At 33.1% G+C, this 13,353-nt stretch overlaps 1 protein-coding gene across 4 annotated transcripts in view; it reads right to left on the reverse strand.

Annotated features, from left to right (window-relative positions):
* Positions 1-1,150: 1,150 nt before the first annotated feature.
* Positions 1,151-13,353, reverse strand: part of LOC143059916 (uncharacterized) — a 43,830-nt gene continuing 31,627 nt past the window's right edge. Inside the window, exons 7-8 of one of the 4 annotated variants that reach the window (XM_076233494.1) lie at positions 13,116-13,182; positions 11,823-12,360 (exon numbers count right to left, since the gene is read on the reverse strand). In XM_076233494.1, the coding sequence (XP_076089609.1) occupies positions 12,291-12,360; positions 13,116-13,182 (137 nt within the window). In that variant the 3' untranslated portion in view covers positions 11,823-12,290. Of the gene's footprint in view, positions 7,005-11,822; positions 12,361-13,100; positions 13,183-13,353 lie in introns of those variants that run through there. The other 3 variants (XM_076233497.1, XM_076233495.1, XM_076233499.1) reach the window with 3 other exon arrangements.

The raw sequence follows: 13,353 nt of genomic DNA on the forward strand, positions 1-13,353 counted from the left end.
ATAAATCATCTGACTGTGATAGATTGACTCTGACACCATGTCTATAGGTCACAGTATCATTATTGTTACGGGATAAATAATCTGACTGATAGATCGACTCTGACACCATGTCTATAGGTCACAGTGTCATTATTATTACGGGATAAATCATCTGACTGTGATAGATTGACTCTGACACCATTTCTTTTGGTCAAGGTATCACTATTGTTACAGGATAAATCATCGGACTGTGATAGATTGATTCTGACACTATGTCTACAGGTCACAGTATCATTATTGTTATAGGATAAATCATCTGACTGTGATAGATTGATTCTGACACTATGTCTATAGGTCACATTATCATTATTGTTACAGGATAAATCATCTGACTGTGATAGATTGACTCTGACACCATGTCTATAGGTCACAGTATCATTATTGTTACGGGATAAATAATCTGACTGTGATAGATTGACTCTGACACTATGTCTATTGGCCAAAGTACCACTAGTGGTACAGGATAAATCATCTGACTGTGACATATTTACTCTGACGCCATTTCTATTGGTCAAGGTATCATTATTGTTATAGGATAAATCATCTGACTGTGATAGATTGACTCTGACACCATGTATATAGGTCACAGTATCATTATTGTTACGGGATAAATAATCTGACTGATAGATCGACTCTGACACCATGTCTATAGGTCACAGTGTCATTATTATTACGGGATAAATCATCTGACTGTGATAGATTGACTCTGACACCATTTCTTTTGGTCAAGGTATCACTATTGTTACAGGATAAATCATCGGACTGTGATAGATTGATTCTGACACTATGTCTACAGGTCACAGTATCATTATTGTTATAGGATAAATCATCTGACTGTGATAGATTGATTCTGACACTATGTCTTTTGGCCACAGTATCACTAGTGGTACAGGATAAATCATCTGACTGTGATAGATTGACTCTGACGCCATTTCTATTGGTCAAGGTATCATTATTGTTACAGGATAAATCATCTGACTGTGATAGATTGACTCTGACACCATGTCTATAGGTCACAGTATTATTATTGTTACGGGATAAATAATGCATTTACGTTGGATAACTGTATATTGATTTGGGGTATGATCTTCATATCATATAAGAATAAGAATAAGAATAAGAATAATTTTATTGCATCATACACCCAAAAGAGGGTCAACGCAAAACAAACAAGTTCACAACATAAAGAACATAGACAATTATAGTCCAATGATAATCACAAGATAACAAAACAAATACAAATACATAATACTATCTAAAACATGAAATACATAGAAAAAATAAACGAAAAACAACAATCAAGTTTACAGGGTCAGAGTTTGATATATAAATATGCTATTGAGAATCTTACATTATTAATGGTCAATTATTATATTAAATTTAATCAATTCATTTGAAAGTTCACCTTTCAAATAAGTTCCCAAATGAACCCCGGAAATTTGTCTCCTGGTTTGATCTGCAATAACGTTTTGACGTCATATTTTAAATATTGTATATAAGTATAGGTCATTCTTTCTTAAATATTTATATAACTATAGGTACTGAATTTCAGTGAATGTTATATTAAAATGGGTACGTTTTTTGAGGCAAAAATGGCACACCCCTACCAAAAAAATATCGAAGTTAATACAACACATCTCAAACAATCTTTCATTTCTATAGTAAATCATTTTTTTTAAATTTCAGTTCTATAAGGGACTTACTTACTTTGAAAGCAAAGAAAGGGGACTGGGCACTGTGTGTTTGTTTTTTGTTGTATTTTGCTTAGATTTTGTTTTTTCGTTTTGTTTTTATTTATTTGATTTATTTGCTTATTTGCTGTTGTTATATTTTCATTTATCTTTTTTTAAGATTAAAAGTGCCGGAAAGAAGGAGGAGGTGGGGGGGGTGTCATTCAGATTCTTGAAAAAAAAACTAATTTGTCCAGACAACGGCGACGACAAAGTATTTTTAAGTATCCTATATGACTGTCCATTTTCAATGGATAGTAACATGTAAAATTTAAAAGAAAATATATTTTTGAGATCTGAAAAATAAACCAGTTAAGACTTTTGTCGTGTTCTAAAAAAATGGTATTGCTAAAAATTACTAGGAAAATGAGAAGGCTTTCTTCATATGTAATCCCCGTTTCAGAATCCTTGGAATTGACCCAAAAGGGGTAAGAGAAACAAAATTCAAAATCATGCAGTTCAAAAGAAGGCTCGCAATATATTTGTTTAAATCTAATGAAGTGTACATTACATTTATGGATTTTTAGGGTCATCGGACGCAAAAATGAAAATTGAAATGTCAAAAATTCATACGCATTTAAACAACAAGCGTGTTACATATAATGACTCCTAAAGGACACCGTAATTAACACCCCTGAAGAAATCAGTAGAGGACTTTGCTATGCACTTCACGTTACCCGTAGCAAAATACTGAACATCCATTTTAAGTGAACTAAGATGATCATATTCTGTGAACTATAGACATTTTGGTATTAAATGAGACTCTAGTAGGGATCATCCTGCTTGCCCTACATTCTCAGTTTTAGATTTTAATAGATAGTTGCCAAATTTTATGCAGTGTTTCTCCAGCCAGTGGAGGAATTTACAGAACAACAACACCCCCAGAAAGGATACGTTACAGGTCAGACATTTTAAAAGTTTTTGTTGTCTTATTTTGGTTTTCATTTTTTTTTTTATTAAATTTGACTATATACTGCACAATTATTGTAAAAAAAACACAGCAAAAGCGTACTTGGTATGTCCTACGTGGAGATTGTAAGTTCTCGTTGATGTTACAAGAAACAGTAAAATCATAAAAAAAACCGTCAGATCATAGATTTATTATCTATGTTCAGATTTACTGATTACTCGAATTCATGTCAATTTTTTCATGCAAGTGGCTCTCCGTACGAACAATTCATACGGCGAGTCCCAGGGCTCCTAGTACGAACTGCCATATAGATGAAACGTATACGAATTTCCAAATTTCGGTCTTGGAATAAATCCCGTGAATGGTGCATTGACTTTGACCCAAAAAAATCATTATGTCGAAATATAAAATCATTCAATTGATAGACTAGCCTGATGTTTAGTGACTATATGGACATGTATCCTACAAAATTTTAGATGAAAATGCCAAACACACTAAGAATACGCAAACATCTTAACTGACGATGGCTGGTTATTGTTAAAAGAATTGATGATTCAGAATAAGGAGCATCATGAATGGGATTGTTTTGCTTGTAAACAAAAACTTGGTGTTAAGGAAACTCTGGCATGTGATTGCTGTCTAGAGTGGCACCATCTGCAAATGTGTCCATCTGAAATGTGTGCCCAAACAAACGTATTGGATCTGTAAATCTTGTAAGTAGTTTCATGCGTTTAAGGCAAAATACAGATTTGAACTTAATATATTTAAATGTAAATTATATGTCTATTGTAACATTGAAATTAAATTTCCTACTTCCATGAACCCCATAGTACGTAAGTTCAATGATGGCTGATAATTATTTTAAGTAATTTATATTTCTTATTTGATATGAGCATGTTTATATTGATTCTATATTCATTATGTTTCCTTCTATTTCTCTCATTGCATGAATTTGTTTTCATTTTAAGTCATGTTTAAAATTTATTGACTGTTTTACATTTTATTTAAAATTGTTAAAGACATTTTAATCTGTGGCTCTATGTGGATTCTGCATATTTTAAGTATTTGATTTTAACTGGGATCAATATAAAACGATTGGGATTTGAATCTCTCAGTATTTCTATGATACAACAGTAAATTTTCTACGTCGTGTCTCAAACTTTCACCTATAACTTTTGATTTACTCATCATAAAATTATTCTAAAAATTATGCAGGGAAGCTGATTTATTACTGATTTGCAAGATTAAATTTTCTTTCGCATAACAATAAAATCCTAATTTTAGAAAAATAATAAAGGCATGAGGGGTAGTTTTCTTGTGAAAAGAGGTCGTAAAAATGTCAAGAAACCTTCCAATAAACAATTGAAGTTATCGATGATTAACGAGCGGCGGAATACTAGAAATCAAGAAAATTGCGTAACTTTAACTGGTTAGTTTACCTGTTAAATTCCACACTACTATTATGAAATTTAACCTGGATAAAGCTCTTAATATTGGCTTTGTAACCATATAAAATTTATGCAGGTGAGAATATTTACAGTGTGATTTTAGTTTTACTGACGTGACCCCACTAACGGAAATTTACATCAAATTTTTGGGGTTCAAAAACTGAACTTTTCATTATATATTTTTGAACTAAATATTCAACTAAATTTAAAGAAAAATATATCATAGGATGCCTCGAAGTTTCCTCTTTTCAGTCATATAATTTTAAAGTATGAAATATTTTTGGGAAAAATAGAGTGTTCCCAAATTCACGCCTACCAATCTCTCTCATTCACCACCAAATGTGATGCAAAGAAATTAATGAGAGAGACACCCGGTGCTGAATGAGAGAGATAAATTTTAGATCAATTAGAGGTAAGTACGTAAATTAAGACCCCTTATTCAATTTGTTTTAAAAATCAGAGAATGCTATTCTGTGGCAAATTCATTTCTCTATACGTTGGTATTCATTGCTTGCATGTAAACACAAAACTGACAACGTAAGACGTTTTCTCCTACAAACATGTCAATGGAAATACAAGAAAAAAAGTCAAACAATTGTCCAGAAATCAATGTTAATCTAATCTTATCTTACCAATTTCACTGTTGTAGAAAGTTTACCAGCAAGGTATCACTACCATGTCATATCAAGTGTCAGACTCTATCCGTTTTCTCTCAATCATTCTTTGAAGTTAGTGGTGATGCATGAGAACTAGTGGTGATGCAGGAGAAAAGTGGTGGTGCATGAGAGGACAATAAATTTCTTTATGCTTATATCAAAGTGTTCGACAATTATCATGTGAAATGACTGTTTCAAGTTTCAGTTATTCATCAAAACCTGAAATTGTCTTTCTGGGGACCTTAATTATCATGTTTACCTGGTTCAGTCGACATTGCGAAAGCAATGCGATGTCTGCCTTTTTGATTTTCTCTATTTTCTGATAATAAAGTTACCATTTTCATGTAATTTATCAAAATAGAGGAAGATTACCAAGAGCAATTTTTGTCCGTCCCGCCTGCAACAAAAGTCATGAAGGCGAGACGTAGCGCTCCTTAATTTCGTCGTCGTCGTCGGCGTTGTGATGATCAACATCTGGTACACCCTGTGTTTAAATTCCTTTAAACATTAATAACTTAATCAAATCATTATGAAATCATTTGAAATTTAGACAGTGACTTTATGTTGAGGAGGCACTATCTATAACAATATTTTGAGAGAAAAAAAAGTTTTATTATTTTTTCTGAATTTTATTGGCAAATGGACAGTATGTTGCACATCATATTTTGTACACGCTATGGTTAAAAAAAATTTCAAACATCAATGACTTCATCAAATCTTAATCAAATCATTTGAAACTTGGATAGCAGCTTCTTCATGATCAAGAGATATAGCATGTTTCAAAACTAAATTTTGAGAAAAAAAAAAAGATTTTCTTTCTGAATTTCACTGGTAATTGGAATAAGTTTTTTGCACTTTACATTTAGGTTCAGTCTGTAGTTAAAGTTCTTTAAACATCGTTTACTTTATCGGCATGTCTCTTTGGAATTCCTTCTAAATTGGATCGAGGCACCTTTATGATCAAGAAATTGTACCTAAAAATATTTATCTATTTTTCCACAATGTACTGATAAATGGACTTAGGTTTGTTTTTTTTTTTAATTTTTTTTTTTTTGCATTTCACATTAAAGGGTAGTGTATTGTTAAAGTTTTTAATTATCAATATTTATATCAAACCTTCATGAAACTAACTGAAACTAGTACCAAAGCTTTTAGTGATAAAAGTACAGTGTTTTTATCAAAATTTAACAACAATATAGATTTTTCCAAAATTGATTGATAATAAGACTTATTTTTTGTCAATTTACATTCTGGTACAGTCTGTTGTAAATCTTTCCGTCATCAGAGACTCTTATTAAGTATTATGAGGTGGGGAACATTTTTCTTCAGGACAGTTTTTGAAGATCAACAAATTAAGAGTTACATGTTATCACTGATTCCATGGAACCTTAACGAATTTTTATAGTATGGATTTATTTTTCCAAAGGCCACATCTGTCTAACCCCTCGCATGCATATGCACCAGTTCAAAGGCAGGAAAATATTGGCCATGGGTACATTTAGTAGTTCTATTTTGTATGTTTGTTGATGTTGTGACAAACTAATGTGTTATACTGTTCGATATATATTTTTTTTAAATCTTGTCGGGGTCATTCAGAGCTTGATACCCTGTTGAAAAACTTGAGGTGACCACAGTGAATTTGTGTCTTGTATTATGACCGTTTTTTATTCATGCCTATGCCGTTCTAAGCCAAGTCACCATTCATGCAAAAGTTACCTTTATCAATGAGCAAATTTGAAAATACTGATCATATACACCATTGGAAAAATAAAACCATATTATAAAAAACACTCCAGGTATTCTTCCTCTATTTTTACAAATTGAGATGCAAATGGTAAAGTTATACCGAAAATAGAGAAAAATCAAAAAGGCAGACACCGCATTGCTTTTGCAATGTCGACTGATTCAGGTAAACATGATAATTAAGGTCTCCAGAAAGACGATTTCAGGTTTTGATGTATAACTGAAACTTGAAACAGTCATTTCACGTGATAGTATAGAGAAATGAATTTGCCACAGAATAGCATTCTCTGATTTTTAAAACAATTTGAGTAAGAGGTTTTAATTTACACACTTACCTCTAATTGATCTAAAATGTATCTCTCTCATTCAGCTCCGGATGTCTCTCTCATTAATTTCTTTGCATCACATTTGGTGGTGAATGAGAGAGATTGGTAGGCGTGAAATTGCGTCATGAAGTGAAAAATTCTGCGGTAGATTTCTATAAAAACAAAAATTACCCAACTTTTAGAGCAAAATTTCTGTACTTTGGAATAAAACTCTCTGTCAAAAAACTATATCATCCCATGCAGGAATCTTTTCTCTTTAAAATTTTCGGATTAATCAGATGAAGCATTTTTGAGTTACTGTACGACATTCAAGAAATATGGCATTTTTTTAAAAATCAAAGTCCCATAACTCTGGACACATCGCAAAATTGGAAAAAAAAAGGTAACCAGACATTACCAATTCCAGCCTAATTTTAAAATTTCAGTTCAATTGGATGAAGCATTTTTGAATTCATGAACGACATACAAGAATAAAGAGCTTGGCCGAGTGCACCATGATATGACCGCAATGATCGACAAGTGTTGACACACTTCTAAAGTGGACACAATAATATGTTTGACACAGTAATTTGCTGGACACAGAAATTTCATTAGTACTAAAAAGCACCACTTTGGCCCTTAATAGGTTGGAAAAACTGCAAGTCCTAGCTAAAATTCTCTGTTGGAAATTTCATAAGGACTCTAAAGAAAAAAAAAACCTTTGAAATTGGACGAGAAATAAAAAAGTTTGTTTTTTGGGATTGAGCACCACTTTGGCCCCAAATAGCTCGGAAACGGTACAAGCTACGTTAAATCCTTCGAGACTCTATCAGTGCAGAAGTTCATAAGGAAAACAATGAAAAAATCAAAATGAAAATAAGATGAAAAATAAAAATTTCATGAAAAAAAAAGAGAAGTCCGTTTTAGCCCCTTTTAGCTCTGAACCCTTAAGTCCTAGCTCAGATCTGTAAAAATTCACTTATTTTCTATGATACTCTTTGATCTCACCAATCTTAGTATTTACAATTACGTGTATTTCATTTCTCAAACAAAATCTTCATATTAAGTAGTGTTGTCAAATTGAACAATTATGCCTAACCGGTTAACCGAATAATCGTTCGACCGATTAACCGGTTAACCGGTAGTTACGTTGATGTTCAAAGTCTTATACAAAGTACTTCACGAATGACTGGTTTTATGATACAATAAATTGACATTTATCCCAGGGTATTATAACACAATAATGCAAACACTAACACAATTAGGATTTCAATATGTAATAAATTACAAAAAAAACAAATTTATAAGTATGTACATTTAGAAAGAACGAAAGAAGAGTTATTCACATTTTTCCTCGGGTACATAGTTTTTATTCAGGAATATTATCTGGTCGATCACAGAGGAAGATAGTCGATTTCTCAGTTTAGTAACAATGAGACCCGCGCATGAAAAGATTCGTTCTGACGGAACAGAGGTAGCAGGAATACTTAAATATTGTCTAGCTAACACAAAGAGTCTGGGGAATTTACAATTATTTTCTTTCCACCACTCGAGTGGGTTTGAATCTTGCACAGCACGCTCCTTGATGTATAAGGACATTTCCGATTCATCTTGAAAGGACGTATCTTCGTCGGTGTCAAACAAAAGAAAGTCCAAAGATCGTTGGACTCTTTGTTTCTTGGCTGGTTGCTTGTCAACTTCAGTTCCAAGGTTTTTTTATGACGTTTTAACTGCGGGCTTTAATGGCACATCGTCTAACTTGGACTCTAACATTTCAATGGCGACTTTTTTTTGTTCTGGGGAGAAAAAGTTAAGTGTTCTATGCCTCGGATCAAGTAAGGACGCTAAAGCATGCTGTGTAGATGCAGTTTCAATGTCATACGGTTTAAAGCAGGTGATGAGTTCTTCTGAAATACTTGCTTTCATTTTATGCGCAAGAGCACTATCCTCTTCAGAGTTTTTTAGGTGTTTTTTTAAGAGTCCGTTGACAATAGGAAGCATTACAGAGGCTGATACGTCCTTTTCCAGACACATGTATGTTGTAACATGAGACATTTGCTTCAATACTGCGGAAATTTCAACCAGATAATCCCACTCATGATCTTTGAGAAGCATATGTGTGTCACATTTCTTAGTAACAGTTGTATCTAGCATTACATCCGTAATAACTCTGCGTTGTTCACATAGGCGTTCAATCATTAGCTGAGTCGAATTCCATCTCGTAACTACGTCTTGTATAAGTTCGTTCTGTCTTAGTCCGAACAACTTTTGTCTTTTCCTCATTTCTGCAGTTATTGTAGTTGAATGCTTGAAATGTCCCACTAACTTACGAGCACGTGAAGTAAGTTTGGCAATAGCGGGTATTTCCAAGCATGGTTTAATGCAAAGCTGAATGGTATGACCAAAGCATCTCATATCGTCAAAGTCACATTTCTCTGATGCACAATTCATGTTCCTAGCATTGTCATGTACAGAACTCACAATTTTACCGTCCAATTCAAACTCTGAAATTGTAGATTTCAGTCGTTCAGCAAGATTTTCGCCTGTATGGCGTTCAGGCATTTCACGAGTAACAAGCACATTTGACTGTAAATTCCAGTCTTTGTCAACGTGATGTTCTGGACTGTTAAAAAGCTTTTTGTAGCATTCGATGTCCATGTATCAGAAGTAAGGGATACGCTGTCAATGAGATTTAACTCTTTAATCAAACTCTCTTTTTTGTCACTATATGACTTTTCTATTCTGGATTTTATAGTATTTCTAGACGGAATTTTAAATTCTGGAGCTATTATCGACATAAGTTTTGAAAATCCTTTTCCCTCAACAATGCGAATGGGTAGGTAATCCAATATAATCATATCCACTATTGAATTTGTTATTAGTTCAGATTGAGTAGACGAAAATCTTCTAGATTTGGGTGTCTGAACAAAGTCTAAAACCGATGACTGCTTAACTTTCTCAGGCGTTTCAGAAAAGTCATTGGGATGCTTTAACTTCAGATGATTCAGCATATTACTTGTACCACCAGTATAGACTAATTCCATTTCACATAGTTTGCATTTCACTATTTTGGAGTCAGCATTACGTTTAAAAAAAGACCAAGCCTTAGATGACGGAGGTGGCATATTTACATGTACGCACACACAATATAAAGTCAAAGTGAAGAAATAAACTAAATCGTAAAATTTATTCAGCATGTTCAGCTTACAACTGTTCAAAATAAACTTAATATGCTAATTATGTTTACATTATACTTGCCCGGAGCTGACAGACAAGTTGTCTATGTGCTAATTAAGTAATAAAATTTAAATGTTTTCAAGGTTAACAAGATTAATCAATAAACTGAACAATTGATCTGTCTAATCAAGTACCAATCAATTCGTACAATCATTTCACATTATTTACTAATGATTTCAGTACACATTTACATCAATTTTATTAAAATTTTAAAAAGGTCCGGTTAACCGGTAAGCGTTTTTGGTATTCGGTATTCGGTCGTTCGACCGGTTAACCGTTGACAACACTAATATTAAGTGATCAATGACTTGTTTGTAGAGCTTTTATTGCTGATCATTTTTGCAATTTTTAATTTTTTTTTTATCTATTAAAACTTATTAGATAATAGCCAAAAACATTAAAATTGGCCAAAAATAGTCTTTTATATGCAATAACCCCTATGCGGGGGCCATCCGACAATTTTAACTCAAAAGTAACTAAGGTAGATCTTGTCAATCTGAACATTTGTCACCCTGTCAGATTTTCTCAATCTGTTACAGTTTCCAAGATGGCAGTTAATATTTGCATTTTACCCCTATGTTCTATTTTTAGCCTTGGCAGCCATGTTGGTTGTCCGGCAGAAATGTCGTTCACAACATTTAAACTAGTTACCCTAAGGATGATTGTGGCCAAGTTTGGTTCCATTTTGGCTTGGCAGTTTCAGAGAAGAAGATCTTTGAAAAAGTTAAAGGACTGACGATGACAGACGACGACGGACGCCAAGTGATAGAAATAGCTCACTTGGCCCTTTAGGTCAGGTGAGCTTAAAACTAGAAATTTATATACCTATAAATTTGCTTCCATTTGGTCTCATCAGTCAGGGTAGGAATCAAATTCATGGTTTCAAGAAATATCTATATCATCTGACTTTCCCTGAGACCTTCCTGGTTCTAAAAGTTAGTACATAATTGTTAATGTACATAACTATTCCAAACTTGAGCTTTTAATTTTTTAAAAATCATCAATTTTTATTTTCATTTCAAAAATTGTATTCAGAGGATATTTAATATTTGACAACAAATAAAAATAAATAATTCTAAGTTTAATTTAAACTGAACCAGGAAAGTTTCGACCTGCCAGTTAAGCATTAGGACATGCAAGTATTTACATATATATATGAACATAAATACAATAAAAATTTGATGCCTGAAAACTGTAGAAGCAAGACAAAATACTCTACCAACTGAGGATTACCCCATACAATTTAGCTAATCTATTGGGAGTCCTCAAAACAAAATTATATACATAAAATAATATACAAAAAGTTGAGTTGACCAAAGAAATAAAAAACAATACCTTATACACAACAAACAAGCAAGTAAAATGTCATATGAAACAAGTATTAACTATTATATTAATTTTACACAGTATTTTCAGAAAATTTCCAAATCTTCAACTGTCCATGTTTTATGGGTGAACAGAACTTCAGCTGATAATGTGATTAAACTTTTGTCGTATACATCCTTTGTATAGTGTAATTCATTAGTTTGAAGTGCAGATTTTGAATATTCTATAGGAAAAGTATGATTTAAGGCGTATAATACAAGCATATCAATAACAATATAGACTAGCTACATCCCTTTTTGATATTTATCCCATGGCTTTTTTTCAAGATGCACTTTATATTTTCTTATCAAGTTAGTTATAAGAATAGAGGATGTGGTATGATTGTCAATGAGACAGTCATCTGGAAAAGTTCCAAGTACAAATAAAAATTTATCTACAGGTTACCGTACGGCTTTCAACAATGGACAAGAATCCACAACATAAAGTAAGCTGTAAAAAGCCCCTAAACAAGAAAATGTGACACAATTCAAGATAACAACAAACCTTTATAAATTTAGATTTACCTTTATAAATCAAGGCATCATGCATCCCCTGTAGGTCGATATTAACAGAGATTTTCATATACAATGCTATAAACCTCTTTATATAAGCAAAAGTAATACATGCATATAACTGCCAATAAGTGCACTCTAAATCTAAGACTACTTTTTAACTCATGTAATTTATATCAAAAGAGCAAAACCTAAGAAGATATAATTGTAACAGGATGCTGTTATAGATGTCCAAAGAAACACAAATTGAATTCTCCTTCAAATCAAAAACTATCTCCAGGGCCTGTATAATTCTAGAAATGCCCCTCAGGGCACTAACCTTGTATGATCAGTGAATGTGCCTTGCTAAAACATAGGGTAATCCATGATTACAAAGTTCGCCTCATCTGCAACATTCTTTGTACCTAAGACAAACCTATAAAACACAATAATTCATAAAAGTAAGAGCTTTACCTAAGGAGGGTCAACTATGCATGAAATGTAGGTCAAATTACATGATCCTAGACCATATAGTGACTGAGAAATGAACTCGACATAAACTTTAACCAAAGTCAATCAAGCATGAAATGTAGGTCAAATTGACCTATTTTGGTATGCATGCTGACAGGCTCCCAAAGTTACATCCCCACATCAAGTGACACGATCCTAGGTCATAAAGTATCCGAGAAATGAACTCGGATGTAAACTTTAACCAAAGTCAATAAAAGCATGAAATGTAGGTCAAATTGACCAATTTTGGTATGGATGTTGCAGGCTCCCAAAGTTACACTCCCACATCAAGTTATATGATCCTAGGCCACATAGTATCTAAGAAATGAACTTCGACGTAAACTTTAACCAAAGTCAATCAAGCATGAAATGTAGGTCAAATTGACCTATTTTGGTATGGATGCTGACAGGCTCGCAAAGTTACATCCCCACATCAAGTTACATGATCCTAGGCCACATAGTATCTGAGAAATGAACTCGGACGTAAACTTTAACCAAAGTCAATCAAGCATGAAATGGAGGTCAAATTGACCTATTTTGGTATTGATGCTGACAGGCTTGCAAAGTTACATCCCCACATCAAATTACATGATCCTAGGCCACATAGTATCTGAGAAATGAACTCGGACGTAAACTTTTAACCAAAGTTAATCAATGTGTACTTACATTTTTGATACTTACCAATCACTTGGTGTGAAAGTTGAAGGAGCCTTCCTTTTTCTCTTGCCAGTTTTGAGTGATACAACTTCTATTAATTCATTATTATTACAGGTTCAAGATAGGAATTAAATATTAAACAAGATGAACTGTGAGCTATTACTCACAAAAGTCTACCCCCGCTAACCATATCATTATAGGATCTGCAAGTTCGTAAACAGGAAGTAGAAGAGCAGCAGACCTGAAAACCACTTAAACAATA

Source organism: Mytilus galloprovincialis, unplaced genomic scaffold, assembly GCF_965363235.1.
Source record: "Mytilus galloprovincialis unplaced genomic scaffold, xbMytGall1.hap1.1 HAP1_SCAFFOLD_42, whole genome shotgun sequence".
Taxonomy (NCBI): Eukaryota; Metazoa; Mollusca; class Bivalvia; order Mytilida; family Mytilidae; genus Mytilus; species Mytilus galloprovincialis.